This window comes from Aedes aegypti, chromosome 2 (assembly GCF_002204515.2).
Source record: "Aedes aegypti strain LVP_AGWG chromosome 2, AaegL5.0 Primary Assembly, whole genome shotgun sequence".
In the NCBI taxonomy this organism is placed as follows: Eukaryota; Metazoa; Arthropoda; class Insecta; order Diptera; family Culicidae; genus Aedes; species Aedes aegypti.
The window spans coordinates 314,643,901-314,668,322 of record NC_035108.1 but is presented as its reverse complement, the minus strand read 5'-3'; the positions used below and the strand labels follow the sequence as shown (position 1 = coordinate 314,668,322).

Sequence of the window (24,422 nt, the reverse complement as noted above, 5' to 3'; positions counted from 1 at the left end):
ACAAAATATATCTTAGTGAGCGAGTCTCATGAGACTTCTCGAGAGGCTCGTCACATGCGCTTACTAGGAATACATTTATGCAGTTATGTTTGCCTAGTATAATAACCCCATGGAAGCATACGGCTTCGGTCTATGTCTGTGTTTCTTCGGTGGCCAGCACGACTTTTCCAATTCAAATGCTAGAATCTCAACCACTTTGAACCACGTCAGTCCTTCCAAACTGCCTACGAGAAGTTCAATCCATGGTTTGACCCCTTTTCCTTGCTTCCGAAACTTTCGCCTGCGAGTCTCAAATGAACTGTCACATTGAGATTTTCTCATGAGACGACGCATGAGCCAGTGCAGATGTGATCGTTTGAGCTAGTACATTGCTACATGAGATCTAAAAAAAAAATGTGTCTCATCATAGCACGTGCTCAAGCGCGCGATTACTTTTGTGTGCTCATGGCAAGCCGATCTCAAATACTTGATATGAAGCACGTATACATGATGCCATGTACACTGTACAGATCTGCCTCCTTTCCAAATGTTCGGCCGACAATATCCATATCATCCGCGAAGCAAACAAATTGATGGATCTCGTGAAAATCGTACCCCGGTTTTTAAGCCAAGGTATCCGCATAACACACAATCTAACTTGACGCCATTCTTGTAAATGGGACAAATAACTTCCTCCGGTAGTTGTTCTGTTTCCCAGATTGTGCCTATCACCGGTGCAAACAAATGGCCATGCTCTCCGGGGACTGCTTTATGAGTACAGTTCCGATACCATCCTTACTAGCAGCTTTGTTGTTCTTGAGCTGGTGAATAGCATCCTTAACTTCCCTCAAAGTGAGGGCTGGTTGGTTTCCATCTTCCGCATTACTGACGAAGACATTTCCTACGTTGTCTAGACCTGCATTGCCTGTGCTCTCAGTGCCATTCACGTCTTCGTCGAAGTGCTGCTTTCAGCTTTCACTCACCTCAGCATCTTGAGCTCTAATTCTTATCCCTGCGCATATCGGCTCGCGGCACGAAGCCTCTGCGGGATGTGTTGAGCTTCTAATAGAACTTCCATGTTTCTTGAGACCGGCATAGCTGTTCCATTGCAGGTAACATTGGTAGCTGAATAATAGCTTATTCAGCTGAGAAGAGGCTGTATGAACGGCATTTTAACTGAATAAGCTGTCATTCAGCTACCAATGTTACTTGGGCAACACACTTCCTGCAACGTTACGATGCCGAATCTGCGGTCCTTCATCACATCGGCGAATATGCGTGTGCTCCCGATGAAGTTGAGAGATTTTCAATTCAAGGGCAGGGCCTGACACCAACCCCCTAGATATTCGGACGATCATTCCCCCTAAATATTCGGAGGGCCATAGCGCACAGTTTAGCTTATAGTCCTTCTCTGGCACTCGGACAATGATCAGCCGCCCCTGACACTCCAGGTTTGCAGAAGTAGACCCCCATTCCCTATCCGCATACTACCAAAGTTCCCACCGGGGTTGATTACCCGATCTTCCCTACCGTACCCCGTTCGGAACCACGAGGAAGTAGGGATAGAAGTTGCTGGGAATAAGGCTAAGGACCACAAAAAACAAGTCTATTTTATTCCAACCATTTATGTAGTATTAAGTATAACAACATATTGTAATTGATCTAAAGGGGGGAATTAGATTTGTCAAAACTTCAGAAGAGGTGCTCGGAGTGAAAAAAATTATAAGCCAGTAATGTAGCCGCTCTAGGTCATACCGAGGCGGCAACCGATATCGAACATTGTAGATGAAGGATAGTTTTTGGGTGCAATTCAACCATTACGAGATAACTGGAAGACCTTGTTACACAATTAACTATACTACAATAATCCAACTGATGCGATATAACTTATTACTATATTATAACTATTTTGATCCCATTCTTTACAAACTTAGGTTCAAAGGTTTTCAACATTTTGTGTATATATTAAAATGAATATTGGCTCCGTAATGCTTAATATGTAATTGAGCCTGAAATCGAAGAAATATAATCGATTTTTTAAAGATAAGTTACACTTTAAGCTCATTTTACCGAAAATCGTGAATTTCAGTGTGATCTCAACAGCTGAACAGTTACCGTTTTGATTCATATTACGGACACTTAAGGCCTCGGTGAAGTATAACCCAGCTTGGACCATACAAAATAAATCATTCTGTATGATTTTTTAGCGTTATCGAGCGTCGGAAAGCCTTAACTTTCGGATGGTGGGTAAAGAATACGCGTCCGCAACTTGAATAATTTTAAATAAATCAAAACGTGTGGCCTTTTCATGATTCTTATTCCGGACGCTCCCTCACATTTGCCTCATATTCCGGACGTTTTGATTCGAATTACGGACAGCTCATGATAATCATTACTGGAACAGTCAAATCATCAATTGAAATCGTTCAACCACTTAAGAGACGTCTAAGGTAGTTGGGCATTATAAATTTGCAATGATATTTATGGAAAAAACCTAATAAAACGAGCCTCGAAAATGAGAACTTTTGGACGGCGAAAATTGGAACATTTCGTGTGAAATGTTTCCCATATAAACGAGAGTGTCCGGAATTTGAAGCTGTCCGTAATATGAATCAAAACGGTATTTGTAATAAAACCGTAAAAAAAAAAAAACCTTATTAGGTCAAAGTACTACAGATTCCGGTGAATTTTCATCAAAAACTGTAAAAAATTCACCATACTTCGTTTATTTATTTAACTTCGGTATAACTCTTCAGTTGATGAGATTTCACCGGAGTTCGAAAAAAAAGTTTAAGTGTGTAAGAAGGAACGAACTTTATGAAGAAAATTATCCAGCAACTATCATTAAAAAATGAATCATCAAAACTATTTATTTTTAGTTTTCTTTTTTTTAGTGTTTTTAATCTTGTAGGAAGCTAAAGTCCTATGATAGTTGAATGGTGCCTTAAAAATTATTAATTCAATACAAACTTGAACATTGTTAAGAACGCGAAATCAAAATGTCCAATACTAATGAAAATGTCAAGGAGTTGGTAATTGGAAGAGTAATGGTCTAGGATTCACTATAAGCGATTGAATTTAGTGTATGTGTAATTTTTGGATGTTTATCTATGTATGAAAATACCTTCAAGAATTCAATCTGGAGTTTTTCTTAGGATCACCACACTAATTGCTTCGAAGATTCCATCCAAAGACCGTTTCAGACATTTTTCAAGGAAGTCCCAAATTTTCCAGAAAATTATCAACTCTTATTTGAATTTTAAATAATGCGAACAAAAATTTAAAATTAAAAAAAAGTTTGGGATCCCTCGGTGGATTTTTTTGAGGAACACGTCAAATGAAAGCTAAAACTCTATATTTTCGGATGGTGAAAGATTTAGCGACGCCTTTTTTGTGATAATATTGTTCTACCAGACACACCGTGTAAGTAATTAGATTTTTTTTGGAGAAAATTTGGAAAAAAATATCTAATTTCTAAATAAATCCTTGTGTGAGTTTTAAGTAGGCTTTGATGAATTTCTACGAGGATCTTTGAGAGATTTCGTGGATTCTTGAAGATAGAATTTTCTTGATAAATCTCTACGATAGCTGAAAACAAAACACTCTAATCTCTGAATAATGTCGTACAAGACTTTATGAAGAATTTGTGACAGAATATTTGAAATAATTTCTGTAGTATTAATTGGTGTGGAACCTTCAACGAAGTTTTAAAGAATCCATAGAGGAAATATTATTTGGAAAAAAAAATAGAGAAATGCTTGAACGTCAGAAATAATATTTTGAAAAAAATCTGCAAATTCCAAGAGAAATTACTGGAGGAACTTGATAAGGAATCCCAGTTCAAATTTATTGAGAAATTCTTGGGAAAGTTTACATTAAATTTACTCTAATAATGGCTGAAGAAATTTTTAGGACAATTTCTAAGAGTAATCGTGGATCAATTTTGAAAAGAACCCTCATGAAATATAAAAAATTGACATTGTGAATTCTGGAATAAACCTTTATGATAGAACTCCTATAGGATCTGTGATACATTTCTTAGAAGTAACAACTGGAAAAATCGGCGTAAGAAACAGTAGAAAAACATCTGGAGGAAATCCTGGAACAATCACTTAAAAAAATGTCAGTGTGTTCAAAATTACTGTAGGTAGTAACGATGCAGTGCTCAATAATTTTCTTGAAACTCATTTAAGAATGTATTTAAGAAGGAATCTCTGGATAAATTCCTAAAGCATTCCTTGGGCTCTGAGAAAAATATCAATAAGAACCTGTGGAATTGTCACGTAAAAGTCTCTGAAGGTTTCTCTGGAAAAAAAATTTCATCAGGATTTACTGGAAGAAGATTAATCTAGTTTTTGTTTTTCAAGTTGAATAAAATTCACTGATAATTCCAGGTTTTTTTTTAGGTAGTACTTTAAATTCAAAATATAAAAAAAAAATACAAACAAACAACTTTGCACAATTTTTTTACCATTCGTTCAAAATCTAAATTATCGGTAAAAGGACAACTAAAGTAAGGTATAACAGTAGATACAAGGCTGCTCCATGTATTGTTGCTATAAGAATGCCACTGAAACAATCAACGCCATCGCAAGAGCTATCCTGGAAGTGTGAACTTTTATAAATACTATTATATTACCTTTACGCTTCTACACAACTACCGAACGTTCAAAAATACGTGCAGCCTCTGCCTTGTTCCAGGACCAGAAGCAACACGTATTTATGAACATTTGGTGTTTTTTTATTTGTTCACAAGATTGTTAAACAAGATATTCACATATTCGAGAATATTTTTCTGTTCGCCAGTATTTGTTTTGAGAATATAAACCAAAAAAAAAAATAAAGGAGAATTGTTAAACTTTCCCCATAATAACTATGTTATAACAATAAATGAAGTCTCGTGAGTGCATTCGCTCTAATTTTATAGTATCATAAGATTAAACAAAATGGAACAATTCCTCTAGTTATGTGCATTCTTTTAATTCTTGGCCCCGCTCTATTCACAACACCAGAATCAAGTATAGCCCAAGGAAATGTGTAACCAATGATAACTCACCATGCTACTATCCCTATGGCCTTCGGCCATGACCTGTCCAACACAAACCTGATATACGTATTCGAATTCCCAGTACTCTACTCCGGAGCTGATGAACTTGAGCACATTTGTTCCGCTCTGCATGTTCTCGAAATCCCTACACGCTTTTCTCTGTTGCGTTTGCTCAACACAAACGAACGGAACCGTAGGACGAAAATGCCATCCTTCGTTAGCACTACTTTATTGTTTCAATTTACTGCAAACCATGCTGAGGGGAGGCGAAATAAATGCCCAACAGTAACAACGACTTTCGACATCGGTACTTTCAGCCACTTCTACTGGAAACAGCTCTCCGGGGGAAGTTGACAGAATAATCGAAACAATTGGTTTTTGTTATTTCTGCAATGTTGAATTTAGTGTTCCCTATCCGAGCGTAGAAGATGTCGTCGCATATCTCCTTGTTTCAACAATGATTCAAGCCAATAAAAATACGTAAAAATATGTTCACCACCGACTAGCATTTGGTAGACGACAAGTCTTACAGCAGCTTATTAAATGCACCAATAAAAAATGAAATCAAAATTAAAAATTGCTCCAAAATAAAACTAGTTATTCACCATTATTATTTGACATGGATAGCCGTAGCGGTAAACACGCTGATATTCAGCAAGACCAAGCAAGTGGTTCAAATTTCACCGGTCGAGGATTTTTTAGGGTTGGAAATTTTCTCGACTTTCCTGAGCATAGTGTATCTTCGTACATGCCACATGATAAACACATGCAACAATTGTCAAGTGGATAAGAAAAGCTCTCAGTTAATAACTGTGGAAGTGCTCACAAGTACACTAAGGTACAGGCTCTAACCCAGTTGAGACATAACGCCAAAAAAAGAAGGTACTGGTAAAACAACAGATTTTTGTACATAAATATTTTCCACTTAACTGGAACAATTTTAGAAAATTTGTGGTTTTACCGGTGCCATTGATGTTATTTATGGAACAGTTGTGTTTGTTGATGGAACATGATAGAAATTCTAATGGTAAGAATAGTGTCATTTATGATGAAGCAGTTTCTGATTTTCAATGGAGCATTTTCATTTTCCTATAGTCGCGAAAACCTTTTGCCAAGTCTTACTGGTCCCCCGCTGCACGTTCACAGCAAATAACCTAGCTAAGACAAGCACATATGTACACATGTAGTGAACAGAACAGCATTCCCTTCTTTGAATCCAATTTACCGTGTTCGTTACGGAATCTAAGGCACCTCAGTGGAAAATCAACCAACCAAGCGATTCGCATCCGACTCGACTCGACCCCCAAAAGTGGTCCGCTTACTAACCGGTTGGCATTTTGCCGGTCAGCCACCCAAGGAACGATAATGACGTCACTGGTGTTCAAGCTCCAATACGCAATATAAATAACGTACGGCAACGAACGAGTCGTTATTGAAATACCAAGCGTCTCCATAGTGTTTCTCTACGGTTGCGGAATACATAGTCATATCTTAGAGGAACATGAGGCGCACTAAAGGCTGCAATATTGTATCGTCAATGATGCGTGTCCAAGTTGTTTCCTCCTACTGCAAATGACGAAGATTATGAAATGTGGTCCCATAAAAACGCACACGCGCAACATTAACACGTTATGATGGGGCCTATATTGAAAACCGTGAGTTATGATCGTTTTCTCTGTAAGAGAAAAACCCTTGGTTATTAACACTTTTACAGCGAAGTTGAGGGTGGATTAGGTAAGAAAAATATCGACTTATTTGTCGCCATTTTTTTATTCATTGTTACAAGCAAATTCTCTAGTATTTTTTTTTTCAGAAAGTACGGTTTTTTTATGAATTTTCTTCCAAATTCTTCAGTTATTCGTTTAGAGATTTTCTCGGGGTGATCTCAAGAATTCTTTCTAGGGCTAATCCATGAAATTCTTTATATTTTTCTCAATTGTACCCTTTGAATTTCACAAACAATTTCTTTTCTATGAAACAGCTAGAGATTCCTTAAGGTGAAGGTGCATCGAAGCCAAAGTTAAAATTTTCAAGAGCACGGATCTGGAGAACAAAACATCCGTTTGAGCTGAAAACCTAATCGATTGGATACCACCAGCTAGTGACCAATCGATTAAGTTTTCAACTTAAACGGATGTTTGGTTTTCCAGATCCGTGCTCTTGAAAATTTGAAGTTTGGCTTCGATTCATCTACACCTTAAAAACGCAAAGAATTTCTATAAGAATCCTTTCATGAATTCTTGCAGAGATTCTTTCGGATTTTTCTTTGACACTTTACACCTTTAAGTGCATTCGTGTCGTAGGGGAAAATATTGTTTCTCAATGTTTATCCAATAATTCCAATTTCTTCTCAATGTTTATCCAATAATTCCACCAGCTATTCTATATGGATTCCTCCGAGTATTTATTCAAGAGTTTATCTCATAATACCTCTAGAAATTTCGATAACCATCTGTCGTGAATTTATTTTAAAATTTCTCTCTAGATCTATAGGACGTACATCAGATGTTTTCCAGTGAAAGACATTGTTAAGCGTTCCTTCCAAAATTCATAAAATATATTTCTAGGGATAGTTTTGAAGAAATTCCAAAAACATCTTTAAGAATTTTTAACTTTTGGAACATACGATATCTCCAGATCCTGATGATTTTAAAGGATGGTGTCTTAGAAAGAGTTGTTCAATAACTAAAGGGCTGAGATGCGGTGGTCATTGAGGTACAGAATTCCACCAAAAATCAGTGCTAGTGAGCTTGAAACTTTTATTTTGCGAATATCTCAGTATCCTGACTTCTAAGAAATATGGCGTCTTGGGCAAACATGTTCAGTACCGTCGTTGGGGGTGAGAATGGGTCAAAAAAGGATATGTATTGAATTATTTTTTTGAATAACTATCCCATTTTAACTCCAATAAACTTCAAATTTGGTGTGTATGTTTTTTGATTGTATATTGACAACTGTTCAAAAATTTTAGGAAAATATTACTTCACCACAGCACCACAAGCGAATAAAAAATGACCCAATCTCACACCATAGAGGGGGTGACATTGGGCCATGGTAATTGAAATAACTTGTATTTGAAAATATGATTGCAAAACTATGCACAGATGAAAAATATTGATGAAATACGATACAAACAAGATGAAAAGACCTAAATTGGCTCACAAGTATGATAAACCCACTTAAAAGTACGATTATACCAAAAAATTGAAGAGCTATGTGCCAAAAGTACGTAAAACCAGCATTTATCGTCTAGCTCACACAAATTTTCTTGTTTTTTCCTTCAAATAGTCTTATCCTCATTGCCATAAAGCCTATTCACTTTCCCCAAAGATGTACTGAATTAGTGATTATGTTGAACCTTCGTAAATAGTTAAATTTCGGTGCGACTTTTCGCGATCAATAGCTTTCTGGCAGTATGACAAGTTGTTAACGTCATAATCTCGGTATTTCCGACTTTCTTGTACTTCCACGAGATGTTTCTATAATAGAAAAATACTAATAAATAATTGAATTTGAAGAAAAAAAATCCATTTGGAAATTTAACGATGTTGCTGCACACGAAAATTAGTTGCTGGTTTGAGATAAAGATAAATTCGTAGTTGCCACTCTATGATTGGCTGTAATAATCATGGCACAGAGAACCAACAGAAGTAGCTTGAGAGTAGCATACCATCTTCAATGTACAATTTCAAGGATTCCAAATTTCGTATGTCAATATCGGCGCCAGCCACGTCCTTACGGTCATCGGGGAAGGGAAGGAATGTTAGTGTGACGTTCATTGCTACTAGAGACCGAGATCACCTTTGCATCTCCATGGTTTTACAGGAAGAAGTTTGGTTACTGAGAGGGTTCAAACGCTAAATGATCAGGATTCACCTTGGTAAGTGATGCGATGGATGTAGCCTCAAATTAAGTTATCTATCAGTGCGCCGACATAGTACACTGGATTACTTTGAATAATAATGTTGAACTACTCAAAAATGCGACAAATGAAAGAATAGGTACGTGTACCTCAATCAAATTGGAATATGGCTTATAGGGCTCTGCACAAAAATCTTTCTCTCTCTTTTATTCTTACATAGAATTTGTAAACAACAAGGCCAGTAAACGTCAAAATCCCAAACAAAATCAAAACAGTGCAGAGGCCTATGGCGCATAGTTTATTAACGATTAAATTACAAACGATTAATAAATTAAATCCATATATACTCAACGATTAAGCTCTCCAACTGGAACAAACTCACCAGCTACAGCATTTTACATTCATTTCAGCTGTTCAAATAACATCTTCTGATTCCGTCTTCGGGGCTCTTGATGAATTCTCAAGCTTGGCTGCCCTATTGAAGTATTCCGCTTATATGTCCTCTTCTCTTAAACAGTAAATACACTAAAACGAACGCGATGTAAACTTTTACCGTCGCAGAACATAGTTTTGACAAAACAAATATAAGTAGTAGAACGCTAGTGGCGCTGTTATCACAAAATAGAATTATTTTATTATTACTTACTGTTGAGGTTTTTGTCTGCTTGTTTAGTGTCATGTTGTAGAGAATGTTTTATTTTGGTCGAAAAAATTGATTTGACACTTATAGATCCGATACTCAAGCTGTCAGAGCGTGGCAAACTAGATGTTGGTCACACGAACAGTCGCGACATTAGCCTTCTACGGCTAATGCTTCTACTGACAAAACATAACTTTGGTACACCAGATACAATTAAAAGCTTTGGCTGCCATCAGCCAAAATTGATTAAAAACCCTGTATGGCAGTACAAGCGAAAAAATACGGGACAGAAAATTTTTGACACCCGCCTTCGCGCGCGGCACACTACGATCCATCTAAGTTATCAGGATCCTGAGATATACGAAAAAAACAAAAATTCTATGCTCACTAGCGCTGCTTGGTGTCTATATTTCAAATCTCATGGCTTTTATAATGATAGCGCTTGAGCTTCTGAGTAGTCAGGATCCTGAGATATCAGAAAAACAAGATTTCGATACCCACTAGCGCCATCTGGTGGCAAAATTCCGCATTTAAATGATCACCTCATGTTCTTAATTTACTGAACAATTTAGCCGAACATCATGTAGAGGGTCATTTGATTACATTTTAAGATATTGATCATTTATAAAAACGATCATTAATCTGAATTTTGCTCGTAAAAAGAACCGTCGAAAAAAGAGGTCGGAGTGTATTACTGGATAGCTGGTATTACAGTTAAGGTAGACAAAATCATATCTCGAATAGAACAGATAACCTTTAAGAGCAACCAGTAAATCCAAATAGCGAAGAAAACTATGCTCTCATTTCCTTCCTCTTCCAGGTATGAGACATAGCCAAATGATTACCATCTGTGTGTATGAACTTCTGAATGACGAGAGTTTGATTCAGGTTGCCGGGCTCTTGTGGTTTTCCCACCCGAACAAGACAGTCCCCGGGAAATTGTGATTGCTACTCTGGTGTGTTTTGTGCTGCATCTTACTCGCTCAATTTTCGTTGCCTCTCTGCTTAGCATTTTTTCGTTCCCTCGCAAAGAGGCAATGGCAACACGCTGCTCTAGAGTATGTCACCGAATTATGATGATGTTGAGGAGAATTATCAAGCCTAGGCAGGATACTGCGGCAGATTCTCCCTTTACAACCGTTCGTAATCTTTTGACTAATCGTTTTGACGTTCTAAGTAAAATTGAGCGGCGATTGCGCTGCAGAATCGTTACCCGTTCTGTGGCGAAGTTGGTTAACGCGCCCAGTCTAGCGTATTGGGAGTCGTGGGATCGAAGCCCACCAGAACGATTCTATTATTTTTCACAATCTCACATCTCAATTTGTCCAAATTGACTTTTGTGTCCACGACCTTCAGGTTTTTTCAAAAACACCGTCCGCTGGTTAAGCCGTAATAGATATGACAACCCTAGTTGGGTTCTTTCAAGTTTTCGTTGGACAAACTAGTCACTAATATTTCCATATTGAACAGATTTTTTTAAAGGTATATATCCTGAAGGCATTTACTAAAGTGAATGCTGCCATAATTCTAATCAGAAATTTTCCCTTTCTTTTATCTTTTTGTATTAAAACAAACAGGTCTCTTATGGATTTGCTCACCACTTTTCTGCCATCATCATTTTTTCATTGTCTTGAATCAATAAACAAAAATTGTGATTAATTCATCGAAATTCAAATTGATGATCCCACAAACCAACGAATGCTTAAACTGTAGCGCAAATCAAAGGCCACCGTTTTTCTAACATGTACAAGTGTATTAACGTTTCCTTGCTATAGCGGAACGGTTATCAATCTGGTGGATCTTTAAGCGGGTTTCATAGCACAACTCTTGCAGCGACCATATCAGGGTGATCTTCCATTACCATCGTTTACGAAACAAAATCTTTAAGAAGATCTTGATGCTAGTAGCCCGACACCTACAAAAATGAGTAAAGGAAGTGGGTACCGACGTTTAATAAGAGACTTTACTACATCCTAATTTTATGCATATTATAGCTATCCATTTCATAACAAATTACCCTTTTTTTCGAAATAGGCTGTTCTTCAGAGCATTGCAATGTGGCTGTGTGAATCTCACCAAAATTAGAGAACAAATCCAAACAAAACTAAGTATGTGAAAAATATTTGCTGAAAAACTAGCTACTTTTTTATCTTCTTATATTTGAAAAATACATTGTTGAGCCAAACTCGTTAAATACTCATAAAGAATCGTACAATTATTTCCCCACTCTCTAACTAGAATATGTCTCAAAATGTTATGCATTCGGGGTAATGGCGTTCGGGGTAGTGACCCATTCAGGGTAGTGGCGTTCGGAGTAACGACCCATTCGGGGTAATGGCTTTCGGGGTAATGGCGTTCGGGGTAGTGCCATAGAGTCATCTTGTTAGAATACTTACTCTACCACGAATAAATCAGGATATCCATCTAACGTTATCAAGTTAACAACAGCATTTCATCGGATATTACTCAAGAAATTCTAAGAACAATAATGAAATTCCTCTATTTATTAACAAATTCTCATGATTTTATTTAAGGATGCAAGCAGGAATTCCTCCAGTGATCTATCCAGATTTCCCGGTATTTCTATATTCTCCTAAAAGACTGTATTGAGAGTAGTTTTTGGTCCTTTGGTCACGACGCACAGTGCTTCGTCCCTTGGACAAAAGTCAAAAAATTAACTTTCATATTCGACCGAATCAAGTAGGCCATGATGTTAACATATGTTTTGAGCGTGTAGTACAGATATTAGAAATTTCGTGCAGTTTTCAAAACAAACCAAAACACCACGTGTTGACAAGTTGTTTCATTGTTCTATATTATTCATTGTTTTCGTGTCAATCCAGTCCCTCTACAATTCGCTTCATTCTCATCCTAATTATATTTTCAAAATGAAAATCGTTATGGACCGTATTGAAATAAGTAAGTAGGAGTCATTCCATTCAATTTTCTGTGATATATTTTAACAATTGTTGAAAAAGATGCTTCTGAGCTACATGCTTTTTAATACAGAAGAAAATTAAAACACTTATCTTCTTTTTGCCCATAATAAAAAGTACCTCAAAGTACCTTTCTGAAATCCACTTAAAAATAAAATTTGATTTTTTTTTAAATTCTGGAAGTGATTCCAGCTGCATATGTTTGCCAATTGTATGTCATCTTATGATTTTTAGGATATGCTGCCACAACCATCAATAAAGATTGTTTCGAGCAGTAGTTTTCTGCCGTTCCAAATAATCGGAAAAATCATGTTCTGAATTTCATATACAGTTGTCATGGCACTGATTGTTTCTCCAATATATTTGAGAACGAGCTAAAGACGTTTTGCAAATTTTATTGTTGCAAAATAAACCAAAAGTGGGCTAAATGTGGAAAATCATACAAAATTTTCGTGAAACAAAACTCCGACTGGTTAGCAAAACCAGTTCAGCTCCCGCGCAATCAGGAAACTGACGATGCAGATATTTCCAGCTCGGCTGCAAAGGCTGGCATGGGGCCTCACAAACCGTTCAATGAATGTTCAAGAAAAAACTAAAAATGGACGTGTTGCAGATCTTATCAACGAAGAGCTCGCATTCGCTGACAATTTATCAAATTCTTCGAGTGGGGATCAGGTCATGACTGCAGCACAGGCATTAGCTTTGAACATTGATTTAGATCTGTCGGAACGAAAGTACAATTTGCTTCGAACCACTTTGAACGAATTACATCCGAACTTGCTTCCTAGCCTTTATGCGCTAAAGCAAGAGAAACAAAAAATAATTCCGAAACCGATTTCTGCATCGAAACAGCTGCTACAGTCGCTCTACACCAGCTCATGAATTGTACTGCATCCAGTATCATGAAGGATACCTCATTGGAAGCTGGGCCCCTGCTGTAAAATTGGTTTGCAAGTGGGGCTTCGATGGAAGTTCAGGACACAGCATGTACAAACAAACATTTTCGGAAGCAGGAAAGTCGGATGAAAGTTGCTGATCGGAACCATTGCGACGTTCCGTCGAAAATGATCGAAATAAAAGAAAATAAAACCCTCTGGTCGAACAACATTTCAATTTTCTTTTGAAGCAATAATTCAGTTCTCGGATGATTAATAGCTCGTAAATTAATTGTGTTGCTAACAGAAAGAAACTTTATTCAACCTTTTTTATTGGATTTCATTTTATTCATTGGAATAATCCATACTTCAATATTTTTATAAAAAGTTGGTTATTGAGACACTTTTATGGTTACGCATGTCACATACATCGTTCATGCAAACGACTCAAGTACTTTTTCATGCATTTTTATTTTGAACATTTCTTCCAAGCGAGCACTGTTTTATGGTGTCAAATGTAAAATTTGACATATAAGCCACTCATGCCATTACTGATGTAATACATGTCATTTATGCCAATGATGAGTTTTTTTTTTTGTGTATAACGATATCCTCCTCAACATTGTAGGGCAAAACCGCATAAAACATCCCGTTATGACTTTTGTCCCCAAGTGCCATACGTTCGAAGCACTGTGCGACGCTCGCTCCTGCGGGGACAGGTAATGTAAGCAGGATCAATCGTGTTGCGCGTCGCTCGCGTAACACGGTGAAATCGTCTCTCGGATTACGAATTGCGTTAGTAGTGTTTGAACTCTTGATCGTATTGCTTGTTCTTGCGGGGGCGAGCGATGAACACTTGTTCGGCGTGAGTTTATCGAAAAATATCGAAAATCCGGTAAGGCGTCAATATGTCATGGATCGCATCACCAACAATAGGTGACTCCTAGATCCTTATCTTATCCCACTAACCCAATATCCTTCCCGTGACAACTGTGGAGATGCGGAGGGGGGGTGGCCCGTTTCGCATAAAGACGTTTCGCATAAGGACGTTTGGCATAATGGACATTTGGCATAACGAGAATTATATGCCTTCTTTGAAATGCTACCTGTTCTTGTATGCTACCTGTTCTTTGAAATGCTACCTGTTCTTGTAATGGTTATCTAACTAACATTCCTTTCCTTCCCCGATGACCGCATTGGGAGTGGCCGGCGCCATTATTGACTTTTAAACTTGAAACCCTCGATTTGTGCACAATGAGAATGGTTAGCTAATCCCAAGCCACATTTATTAAATCTCTGTGCAACTTCGATTGTTCTCAATTCAATCACGGAGTGCAACTACGAAACGGTCATCCATGCTCATTTTCTTAAAAGACTGTATTAATTCTTCGTTAAATTGCTCTAAGTACTCCTCCAAGTATTCTCTCTCGATTTCTTCCTTGAATTTCTTCAACATGTTATGCATTATACTATAGGCTAAACGTACAGCCGTACATACCGCATTGAACGGGACACTACCGTTCTTGAGACCCTAACCCACTATTCGATCTTTTTACTGAAAATGTTCAATTTGTCCCATATATGTATTCGGAAACGATGGGTATCGACAATTCTAGACCATTTTAACTGTTTTATTAAGTTTGTACTCAGCTGTGTGTCAGCTTTTATTTTTATCTTTTCTAGAATCAAGCGTTTTATGTAGACTTCCATGTTCTTCTCAATATAACTGTAATCGACCTTAGTAATTATACACCCGATATAACAACAACAAAGCATGTCTATAAATACTAATACTGAAGAGTTAATATTTCCACCGATCTTTTTTTTCGGCGGGTTCTTGCACTCCTGGCATGAGATTAACTTACTTTAATTTTGTTCCAAATGCAAGCAAAATAGCTTGCATAAAAATTGCCCATATCAAAGGTGCAAACAATCTTTCACCAGATTCATTATTATTTCCATTTGTTTAATTTCAACCAACCAAACAAATATGAATTACCCACTCAATTGAACAGTATTTCCGGTTGTGATTGTTACAAATAACGACCAGCATCGAATCTGCGTCAAACCGGAAATTATTTTGCGGTTCGATTGGTAGCAAACTGTTCGATTTCATGCATCTACATTTTCCCCCAATCATGAGGCGTGAAGCTTGTTTTCCATTTCAATGCTTCTGTGTTTTCACACCATGAGGGTTGCTATTTTCACGCTAGATAACGCGTAGCTTTTTTTGTCAATTTGGGACTCTTATCTACGGTGTCGAATTGGGAGTTTGACAATGTCATAACCTGGGGTACAAAGCATTTTTATTTGCTAAAAGTTTCAGTAACGAGTAAAGCAACACAAACTTTATCCGGTTGGAAGCATATGTAAGTCGTGCGGCAGCGTTATTTGATTGCAGTAATTACATACGTCGTGAATGTACGACGCTATCACCATTAAAACAAACATCAAACAGCTATAAACTGTAGAAAACTTCCAGTCAGGGGTGTGACCGTGCGATAGACTTGATGACAAAGTCCATACAATTAGTCCCGATTACATTCACTTGGTGGTTAGCCAGTTTCAGCTATGTTTGAGTCTTGATGACAAAAAGTTTCGATAGTTGTGGCAAGTTGGTACGATACGTAAAATGGGATACTAGATAGAGTAAACGACTTCAAAGGTCAGGAAGTAGATCCGATGATAAAGAAAGACGATGGTATCAAGTTTGCTTGATGCTAATCATTACTATACTACACAATTCTGAAACAAGATGGTTGCAACATTGCAGAGTAATTACTAATCGAAAATTCTACAAAATGCCAACAGCAATAACTAGTTGACCAGGCCAGCCTTTTCGATCCTTTACTAGTGTTACATATATTACATTCGAAAAAAAACCTCGTCGTAGATACTCATTCGAACCACAACGCAGCTATCAAACCACGATAAGTACCATCACAGACTGTAGAAGAGAGCAAACGTAGAGCTTGTAATTTGTAGAACGACAAACACATCCCACTGGTGCTTCTGTAGAGTTCAAATCAAACAAATTGCACTTTGGCACGCTAGGCAATATAGAATCCTTAACATTGTCACATTTATCTACTCTTTTTATTGCTCGTTACAATCGCTATGTTTTAAACCATTCTTTCACTACCCACCAATTTCCCAACCTTTTACTCAGATAACACCCTTCCACTTTTTTTACGATATCACTTAGTGAATTAACCGCAAACGATAAATAAAAACGCTTTTCCTTAGATTAAGTGCTCTATACTGAAACTTCTTCCGTGTCAGTTCGCAGTGAATCTAATTTATCGGACTGTGCAATAACTAAAACTTTGTGCATTGCTGAATAGACTGACATAAGCGCGAAAAGTTGTTTACCTCTGCGTGCTGCGAGTAGCGAGTAGTATGAATGCAATTTTAATTTCACCTTTGGAAAATCTCAATTAAAACAACACGTTTCTTCCGAAGGAGTTATCAACCTCACTCTAACTTTTGTTTTGTACACCAAGTTATTACCACGACCGTTCCAATTAATTTCAGTTTGAATCCTTGTTCCTGCATCCCTTCGTAGTCGCCACATGGCACCGCGCCCACGTTTACTAATTCAAACTTTTTCTCGTCTCTTCTCTTTCCCCTCCATCTGAACGATAATCACTTCCGGTGCAACCCATCGTCATCATTGTGAACAGGCGTCTTGCTGACGAGGATGATGAACTATCGGAGGTGCAACCGGATGCCGTACCACCGGAGGTGCGGGAATGGTTGGCGTCCACATTCACCCGCCAGCTCGGAACCACCCGGAAACGGTCGGACGAGAAACCCAAGTTCCGCTCGGTAGCCCACGCCATCCGGGCGGGCATCTTCGTCGATCGGATCTACCGGCGCATCTCCAGTACGGCGCTGATGCAGTTTCCGCCCGAGGTGGTCAAGGTGCTAAAGGTAAGTAGAGTTTGAACATTTCATGCTTTGGTAAAATGCAACGTAAAGATCATCTGATTTTACGATTTCCTATGTTCTTCAACCTTCACCAATACCTGTATGTATACGGCTAGTATATTATGGATTTTCTACTCACAAACAGTCTTATAGCGACCAGCCCAGAGAAGTCTACCGCGTTCTATACGCTCTTTTTGTGTCACTTCCAAAGTCGCATCTCGCGTGCTCAAGCCATTACCTGGCGTATTGTTGAACTCCAAATTCAACGTTTTATAAGACAAACTTCGTGTCGTTCGCAAGGTGTATCATCCATGTCCATCATTGTCACATGTCACAAGTATTACAAGGTAAACGAATTCTTCAACAACATTGAATATACACTCCCGTGCATAAGTTTGGGTTCACCCCCTTAAAAACATGCAAAAGTGTTCAGTCCATATCTCTGTGATTACACGTCCAATTGAAACTCTTTAAGCCGCATTCGAAAGGCAAAGAGTTATTCTTACTTCGTATGTATTTTTCCAAAAACATTTTTTGAATTTTGTATACTAAATTTTTACTTGAAGTTGTGACATTTTTCAAAAAACACAATGAAAAATCATATCTAATTTCCTCAGCATTGGATCGACCAAAATTTTAAATCAAAGTTTTATTAGAATCGTAATCTTATATTCTTTGAAGAGACCCCACGAAATTTTGGCGGAAAAATCCGGAAAGTATTCAAAATCAATGAAACAGTCAGTCAAGTCATCGTGCAAAAGTTTGGGTTCACCTGAACTTACAAATCTGTGAAATCTCAAACCAATCATGTAGGGTAGATGTACCAATAGTGGAGGTACTAAGCACGATTGAACTTCGTTTAATCGCCTTAATTCAATAAGCGCAATTAATGTACATGTTAATGTTGCAACGGGAAGTAACGACCTTTGACTTAATGAGAAAAATGATTTCATCGCAGTAATCCACGGCATGTCAGTGAAAAATACCTCCACTATTGGTACACTGTTCCTTTAGTTGCGGTATTTCTTTAATTTGTGTTCCTATAGTTGCGGTATCCGTGGGTTTCTTATAGGATCCTCCACTATAGGAACACTTTACCGCAACTATTGGTACAAGCAAGAAAAGTTTTAGCAATTTTAGTGATATTTCATCAGTTTTGAAGCAATTTGAACGCTCTTTTCAACTATCCGTGTATCAACAAGCCAAAACGTCGATTGGCAGTGTCGGTTCTGTGGCTAATGCAATAAAACCAGTGAAAACGGCACTACCGCAACTATAGGAACACCCACAACTAAGGGAACACTTACCCTACGCGCCATTATTTGCGCCCAAAAAAGCTTTAAACTATTAAAATCGGTTGAAAAATGGCAGAGATATTGACAAAAATGATGTGCGTGTGGCTCAGGTGAACCCAAACTTTTGCACGATTTGCATCATACTGAGGAGTGAACCCAAACTTTTGCACAATGACTTGACTGACTGTTTGATTGATTTTGAATACTTTCCAGATGTTTCCGCCAAAATTTAGTGGGGTCTCTTCAAAGAATATAAGATTATGATTCTAATGACATTTTGATTTAAAATTTTGGTCGATCCAATACTGAGGAAAATAGATTAAATTTTTCAATGTGTTTTTTGAAAAATGTAACAACTTTAAGTAAAAATTAAGTATACAAAATTCAAAAAATGTTTTTGGAAAAATACATACGAAGTAAGAATAACTCTTTGCCTTTCGAATGCGGCTTAAAGAGTTTCAATTGGACGTGTAATCACAGAGATATGGACAGAATACTTTTGTATGTTTTTCAGGGGGTGAACCCAAACTTTTGCACGGGAGTGTATCTCCGTCGAACACTATGTCAGCACCAAATTCCTCTGTTTCCACCTGAAACCATCCGCAGTCGATATCGTCCTCTAAACTAGGGTGAATATGCCACTGTGTGATGATAGTTAGAAGGTTAAGTCAATTTTTCCAGCATAGCAAGATTGCAAGCTCCTTACAATTATTTTTCGCTTGACGAACAAAAGTTCTCAGTTTCTCATGTTATATTTTTTGAGTTTTGTGATACAAATTTGATGTTTTATTTTCATAAATAAGTTTTCGAGACCAACTTTTGAATAGGGCCTATAGCGAAATAATGAATTTTGTTCCTAATGATGCATATAGGTCACTTATGCGGCTAGCGTTACGAAATCTATTAAAAACATTAGAATATACATGGTAATGATTATATCAATGATGGCCGTAAGGACGAGGACGACGCCGTTATTGACTTCTTTATATTCTGAGCTCTCGAATTGTGCACATTGAAAATGGTTAGCTAATCTCAACCCCCGTTCATTGGTTCTCTGTGTAATTTGGATAGTCAATCAGCAACTACGAATTGTACGGCCATCTATGCTTATGCTATCCGGCGTTCATACAAGAACTTATAGTTTTTGAATATAGTATATACACATTATGGATATATTGTTCTTTCAATGTTTTATCGTTTTACTTCATTTAGACTCGATTGCTACACTAAAAACAAAAGTGGAATGTTAAAATTTTAATAGATGGTATTACCGGCATTGCGCCATGAACTGATAAAAATGTAACATCATTGTTCTAGAAATTTACATCTAGGTACACTCTTTCAAAAAAAAAAAAATAACAAGAACCAAATCTATGTGAAAATTTACCAAAAATCACTGGAATATGCCATTTAGAACCAGGGAAGTGGAAAGCGCCGAAAAAAAATCCCTCAAAATGCACCTGGGATAAATTTTAAAATAATATTTAGAAATAGTGAGAAGGAGGAATTTTCAATAGAATTTCTGGAGAAAACTATGTCAAAATTCCAGAATGCATCCCTAGCAATTTACTCTAATGGTATTGGTGTAAGAATACCTAAAGATTTTCGAAAAAAAAAATACATTGAATAATTTTCAACTCAATGAATTTTCAACCATATTCACTCAAAAACTAAGTATGAAGTATTTTAATGACGGCATAACAATAAATCTAATATTACTGAATAATTTCATGCCTTTTACACTAATGCACGGTAATAGGAACCATATTAATTTGAAATGGATCCATTCACTGTGGATTTGATTTTCGACTGAAACAAAATGAAAAATTCTAATTTGCATAAAATCTCATTGCTCATACGATGAAATATAGTTTACTTATAGTATCTACAGTGAGACATTGTTGAAATTTTGAAAACTTTCATACTTTATCGCTAAAATGAAAAATGTGAATTTTTGGCGTTTCTACTAAGAATGTAGAAAAATCTCATCATCAAACAGAATTCTCAAGATTTTGACTACATAAACTAGGTTTTTCAAAATGCTTTGTGACAAAAACTACTTCATTCATCAGTTTTTTATTATTTTGCTGACAAAAGAATAATTTTGTGAAAATTGTATGAATATGCTGTAGGAATTTGTATATGTGCACGGTGAATGGAGGCCGCACGGTGACTGGTGACTTAACGGTACTAGGAAAAAAATCATTGAAAACGCGCAAAAGAAAATTTTAAAAATAATCGATGAAGAATGATAATTGCAGGACTTTCGGATATTGATCAAGAAAATATTTACAAGATTAACTTTTGATTTTGGACTATATTTTGCATGCATCTGCATGTTGTAATTTTGATTAATTTTTGCAGGACTTTCGGATATTGATCAAGAAAATATTTACAAGATTAACTTTTGATTTTGGACTATATTTTGCATGCATCTGCATGTTCAGTGTAATTTTGATAATTTTGTCTGCACAATTTGTTACATCCACGTTAAGTTAATTTTTCGTTTACCTTCTCCAATTCCTAGTATATCCAATTTCGATTCGATTCCTAAAGTTTAGAGTAATGTTTTACGAAAGAGGTAATATCTGTATCCAATTCGGAATCTTATATTATCTTCTATGACGCGCTGTATAGCGATTGCTCAACCCTCAACGATCTCGTTCGACGACTCTGTCAACAAATACTTTCCATTTCAAAAATGTGTCAATAAAACTGAATCACTTTTATAACTTAATACAGTTAAATAGCACTTTCTTCACACAATGCGTCTCCGGTGTGTGCACAGAAGCGAAGAAAACGTAAAACGAAAATCTATCTCAGAACAAAGAGCTGGCAGTTCTAGCACTGCCACGTTAGGTGCCCTACCTATACCTACTTTCTCGAAAGTTCGGTTGTCCTTTTTTGCTGTTTTCCATTGCCCTAAAGGGCTCTTCCACTTCTAGTCAAGTCTTTCAGCTTTAAGAGTGCAATATACGGTGCTGCATTGCAAGTTTTCCCTTTCTTATTTTTTGCTTCCGTCGTGTGATGGCGTACAGCTACTCCAGTTACCTACTACTACCTTGTGCTTGCCTTTTGCTGTACACCACTGACTGTCGGTTCTGCCCGGTGTGAATGATGTTATGTTTACTTAGCTAGTGGTGCCCTCCCAGAGGGAAACACCGCAGGACCAAGTCACAGTGCTGACGAAGACCTTTTCGAAGATCCTGTGCTGGCTGAGTGGTCTGCAGTAGATGGTGATATTTTTTTTTCAGTTTGCGTAATCATGGATTGGAAAGAAGGGAATATTTTTCAAATGGACGGAATCTTAGAAGGAGCGCGAAACACAGAGAAACGAAAATATGCAGCTATGCGTATTGGGTCAGGATGGTCCCTTACTTTAGGATCAGTCACTGAATTTCTCGTAAAAATAATTTTCATAAAAATTTATATTATATTATCACTTTGTTTGTCAAATACTCATCTTTGTACGGGGGACCAACCTTCGCCGGTAAAAAGCAGTAATGCGTTGTGAATAATGATAGACATGGCCATAATGGAGTGTGCTTTCCCGTACCCACACTTGACGCAAGTGGATTTATGTGCAGCGATGATGATGAAATGATGATGTCCTAGCCCTTTTCATGCTCCGCCACAGAGACAGCACTGTTGACACAACACACAATTAGTAACTGCCGCTATCAAACTCACCTTTCGAATCCATCAGACGTTGTCGCTTGGCTTCCGGGGTGCCACCGTACAAACTAGCGAAACCGGGCGACGAGCTCCTATCGCCGAAACCGGTGCTATTTTCTTGCTCCTCCAGGAACCGGTCCATGTGGTCCGTCAACCCTGGATGGAGGTTGTACTTCTTCTTCTCGAGTCGTGCTTTGTTGGCGAATAGGTCGTGCCGTTCGGTTTTCTTCCACAGGTAGTAGAATTGCACCAATTCGCCTACGGACCGGGTGCGAACCTGAAATGGAGGTGTTCAAATCAGTTAGGCTCTCCATGGGAACGCATGGTGTTTTGTAAAACTGATTCAACGATTGCAGTTGATATCTGAAGCTTGTAGTAACTGAAATCCTAAAGTTCCTTACTGATACTTATCCCAAAGATACCCATCGGAAGTTCCCAAAGGTTATCAGAATATTCAAGATTCGCATCCGAATTTACAGATATCTCAACCAAAATTTGTGAACGAATCTCAAAGATTCAAACCAGAGGCTTAAAGATTCCCACAAGACTCAAGAAGATAAGTTCCGGTAGTAATCGTTATAATACATTGAATGCTCTCTCTGTATTCTTAGGATAACCACTGGAATCTTAGAGTGCCTTACCGATATCCCAAAGATTTCTGAAAGATTCCTAAGGGTATACAAATGGGTAATACCAGTATCTCAGATCCCCTACGTAATCCTAAATATTATCAACGAAATCTCAATGGTTTTACTAAATTTCCAAAGAAAACCAATATGTGTAACATAATTTACATGAAGCTCACCAAAATCTAAAAAAAATCATTAATGAATTATTCCAGACTTATTCCAGAATCTTACAGATTTCTACAAAATTCCAAAAGATAAGAACCGGTAGTAATTGTTAGAATTCAGGGAATACTCTCACTGAATTCTGAGGATAACCACTGAATTTTAAAGTTCCTTGCCGATATCCCAAGGATTTCCATTGGAATCTGGAAGATTCCTAAAGGTATTTAAAAGTTTCACACCATAATTTCAGATTCCTTCCTAAAGATCCTAAAGATGATATCAACAAAATTCAAATGATTTTCACAAAAATAGAATCGAAAAAATACTATCAGAATTTCTAAGATTTACATCAGAATTTACACAAATCTCACAAAAATCTCAAAAATTACCTAAACAAATCCTCGAGACTCAAATCAAAGTCTCAAAGATTCCAAAAGGATTGCAAAACATAAACTCCGGTAGTTATTGTAGGCAGTGATTACTCAGTGATAGCCTTAGATTCCCTTCGTAATCTTCCCCTCGAAATCTTTGAATCATTTGTGATTTTTACAAGATATCAAAAAATACTCTCAGAATTATCATTATTAATATCAGAATTTCCATAGTTTCCTTAAAGAATCTCTAACACTTTAATACAAGTCTCAAAGATATCCATAGGATTCAAAAAAAAAAAAAAATCACCAAAAGTTCATAGATTCCCACCCGCAACAAAAATTTTACATGGGAATCCCAGATTTTCTACCGGATTTCCGAAATTCCCGGAACTGGAACCAAAGAATTCTTACGGATATTAAAAGACACGGACACCGTCTTCAGCCATTTAGCTGCACAGACTGTAACTTTACACTAGACAACAGAAAAGCATGCTCCAGTGGCACTGCCGAGAAACATTCCTTACGAAAAGTTTCGATGGCTGTAGCGGGAATCGAATCCACACCCCATGACATGATGTGCTTAAATCCCTGACGACACTAACCACACGGCCATGCGACCCACATTACTATCGGCGTCCCAAAATTTCTACAGCGATTCCGGTATTCCTATGTTAAAATACCTAAATAAAAGTCCAGTAAAATAATAATGAAATAAATTCCATGGGAATTTAAGAATTTTGCATGGAAACCCCAAATCTCCACCGAAATCTAAGTAGGAGCCGGATGCTATTCTTGACACTTTTGATTCGTTTCGGCAGTGGGGTTTTTTGAAAGCTATGAAGTTCATATTTGGCCACAATATGCATCGTACTGAAGCGCTACTTGTTGCAAATTTGCAGTCGATTCGGCCGAGAAAAACCCCCCATGCCAAAGTGAATCATGAAAGTGGGCAAGTAGTTCTGCACCCAAGAATTGCAGTTCAGTTAAGACGTGTTTAATTTATGAAATATCAATACAT

At 37.4% G+C, this 24,422-nt stretch overlaps 2 protein-coding genes across 6 annotated transcripts in view; one reads left to right on the top strand and one right to left on the bottom strand.

Annotated features, from left to right (window-relative positions):
- Positions 1 to 24,422, top strand: part of LOC5573499 (calcium/calmodulin-dependent 3',5'-cyclic nucleotide phosphodiesterase 1) — a 437,832-nt gene that overhangs the window by 402,233 nt on the left and 11,177 nt on the right. Inside the window, 1 exon segment of the mRNA XM_001660854.2 lies at positions 17,023 to 17,272. Coding sequence (XP_001660904.2) covers positions 17,023 to 17,272 — 250 coding nt within the window.
- Positions 20,965 to 24,422, bottom strand: part of LOC5573500 (mesoderm induction early response protein 1) — a 43,619-nt gene continuing 40,161 nt past the window's right edge. For all 5 annotated transcript variants that reach the window (XM_021845731.1, XM_021845733.1, XM_021845730.1 and 2 more), the window contains 2 exons: positions 22,255 to 22,516; positions 20,965 to 21,788 (listed from right to left, as the gene is read on the bottom strand). In XM_021845731.1, the coding sequence (XP_021701423.1) occupies positions 21,739 to 21,788; positions 22,255 to 22,516 (312 nt within the window). In that variant the 3' untranslated portion in view covers positions 20,965 to 21,738. The remainder of the gene's footprint in view (positions 21,789 to 22,254; positions 22,517 to 24,422) is intronic.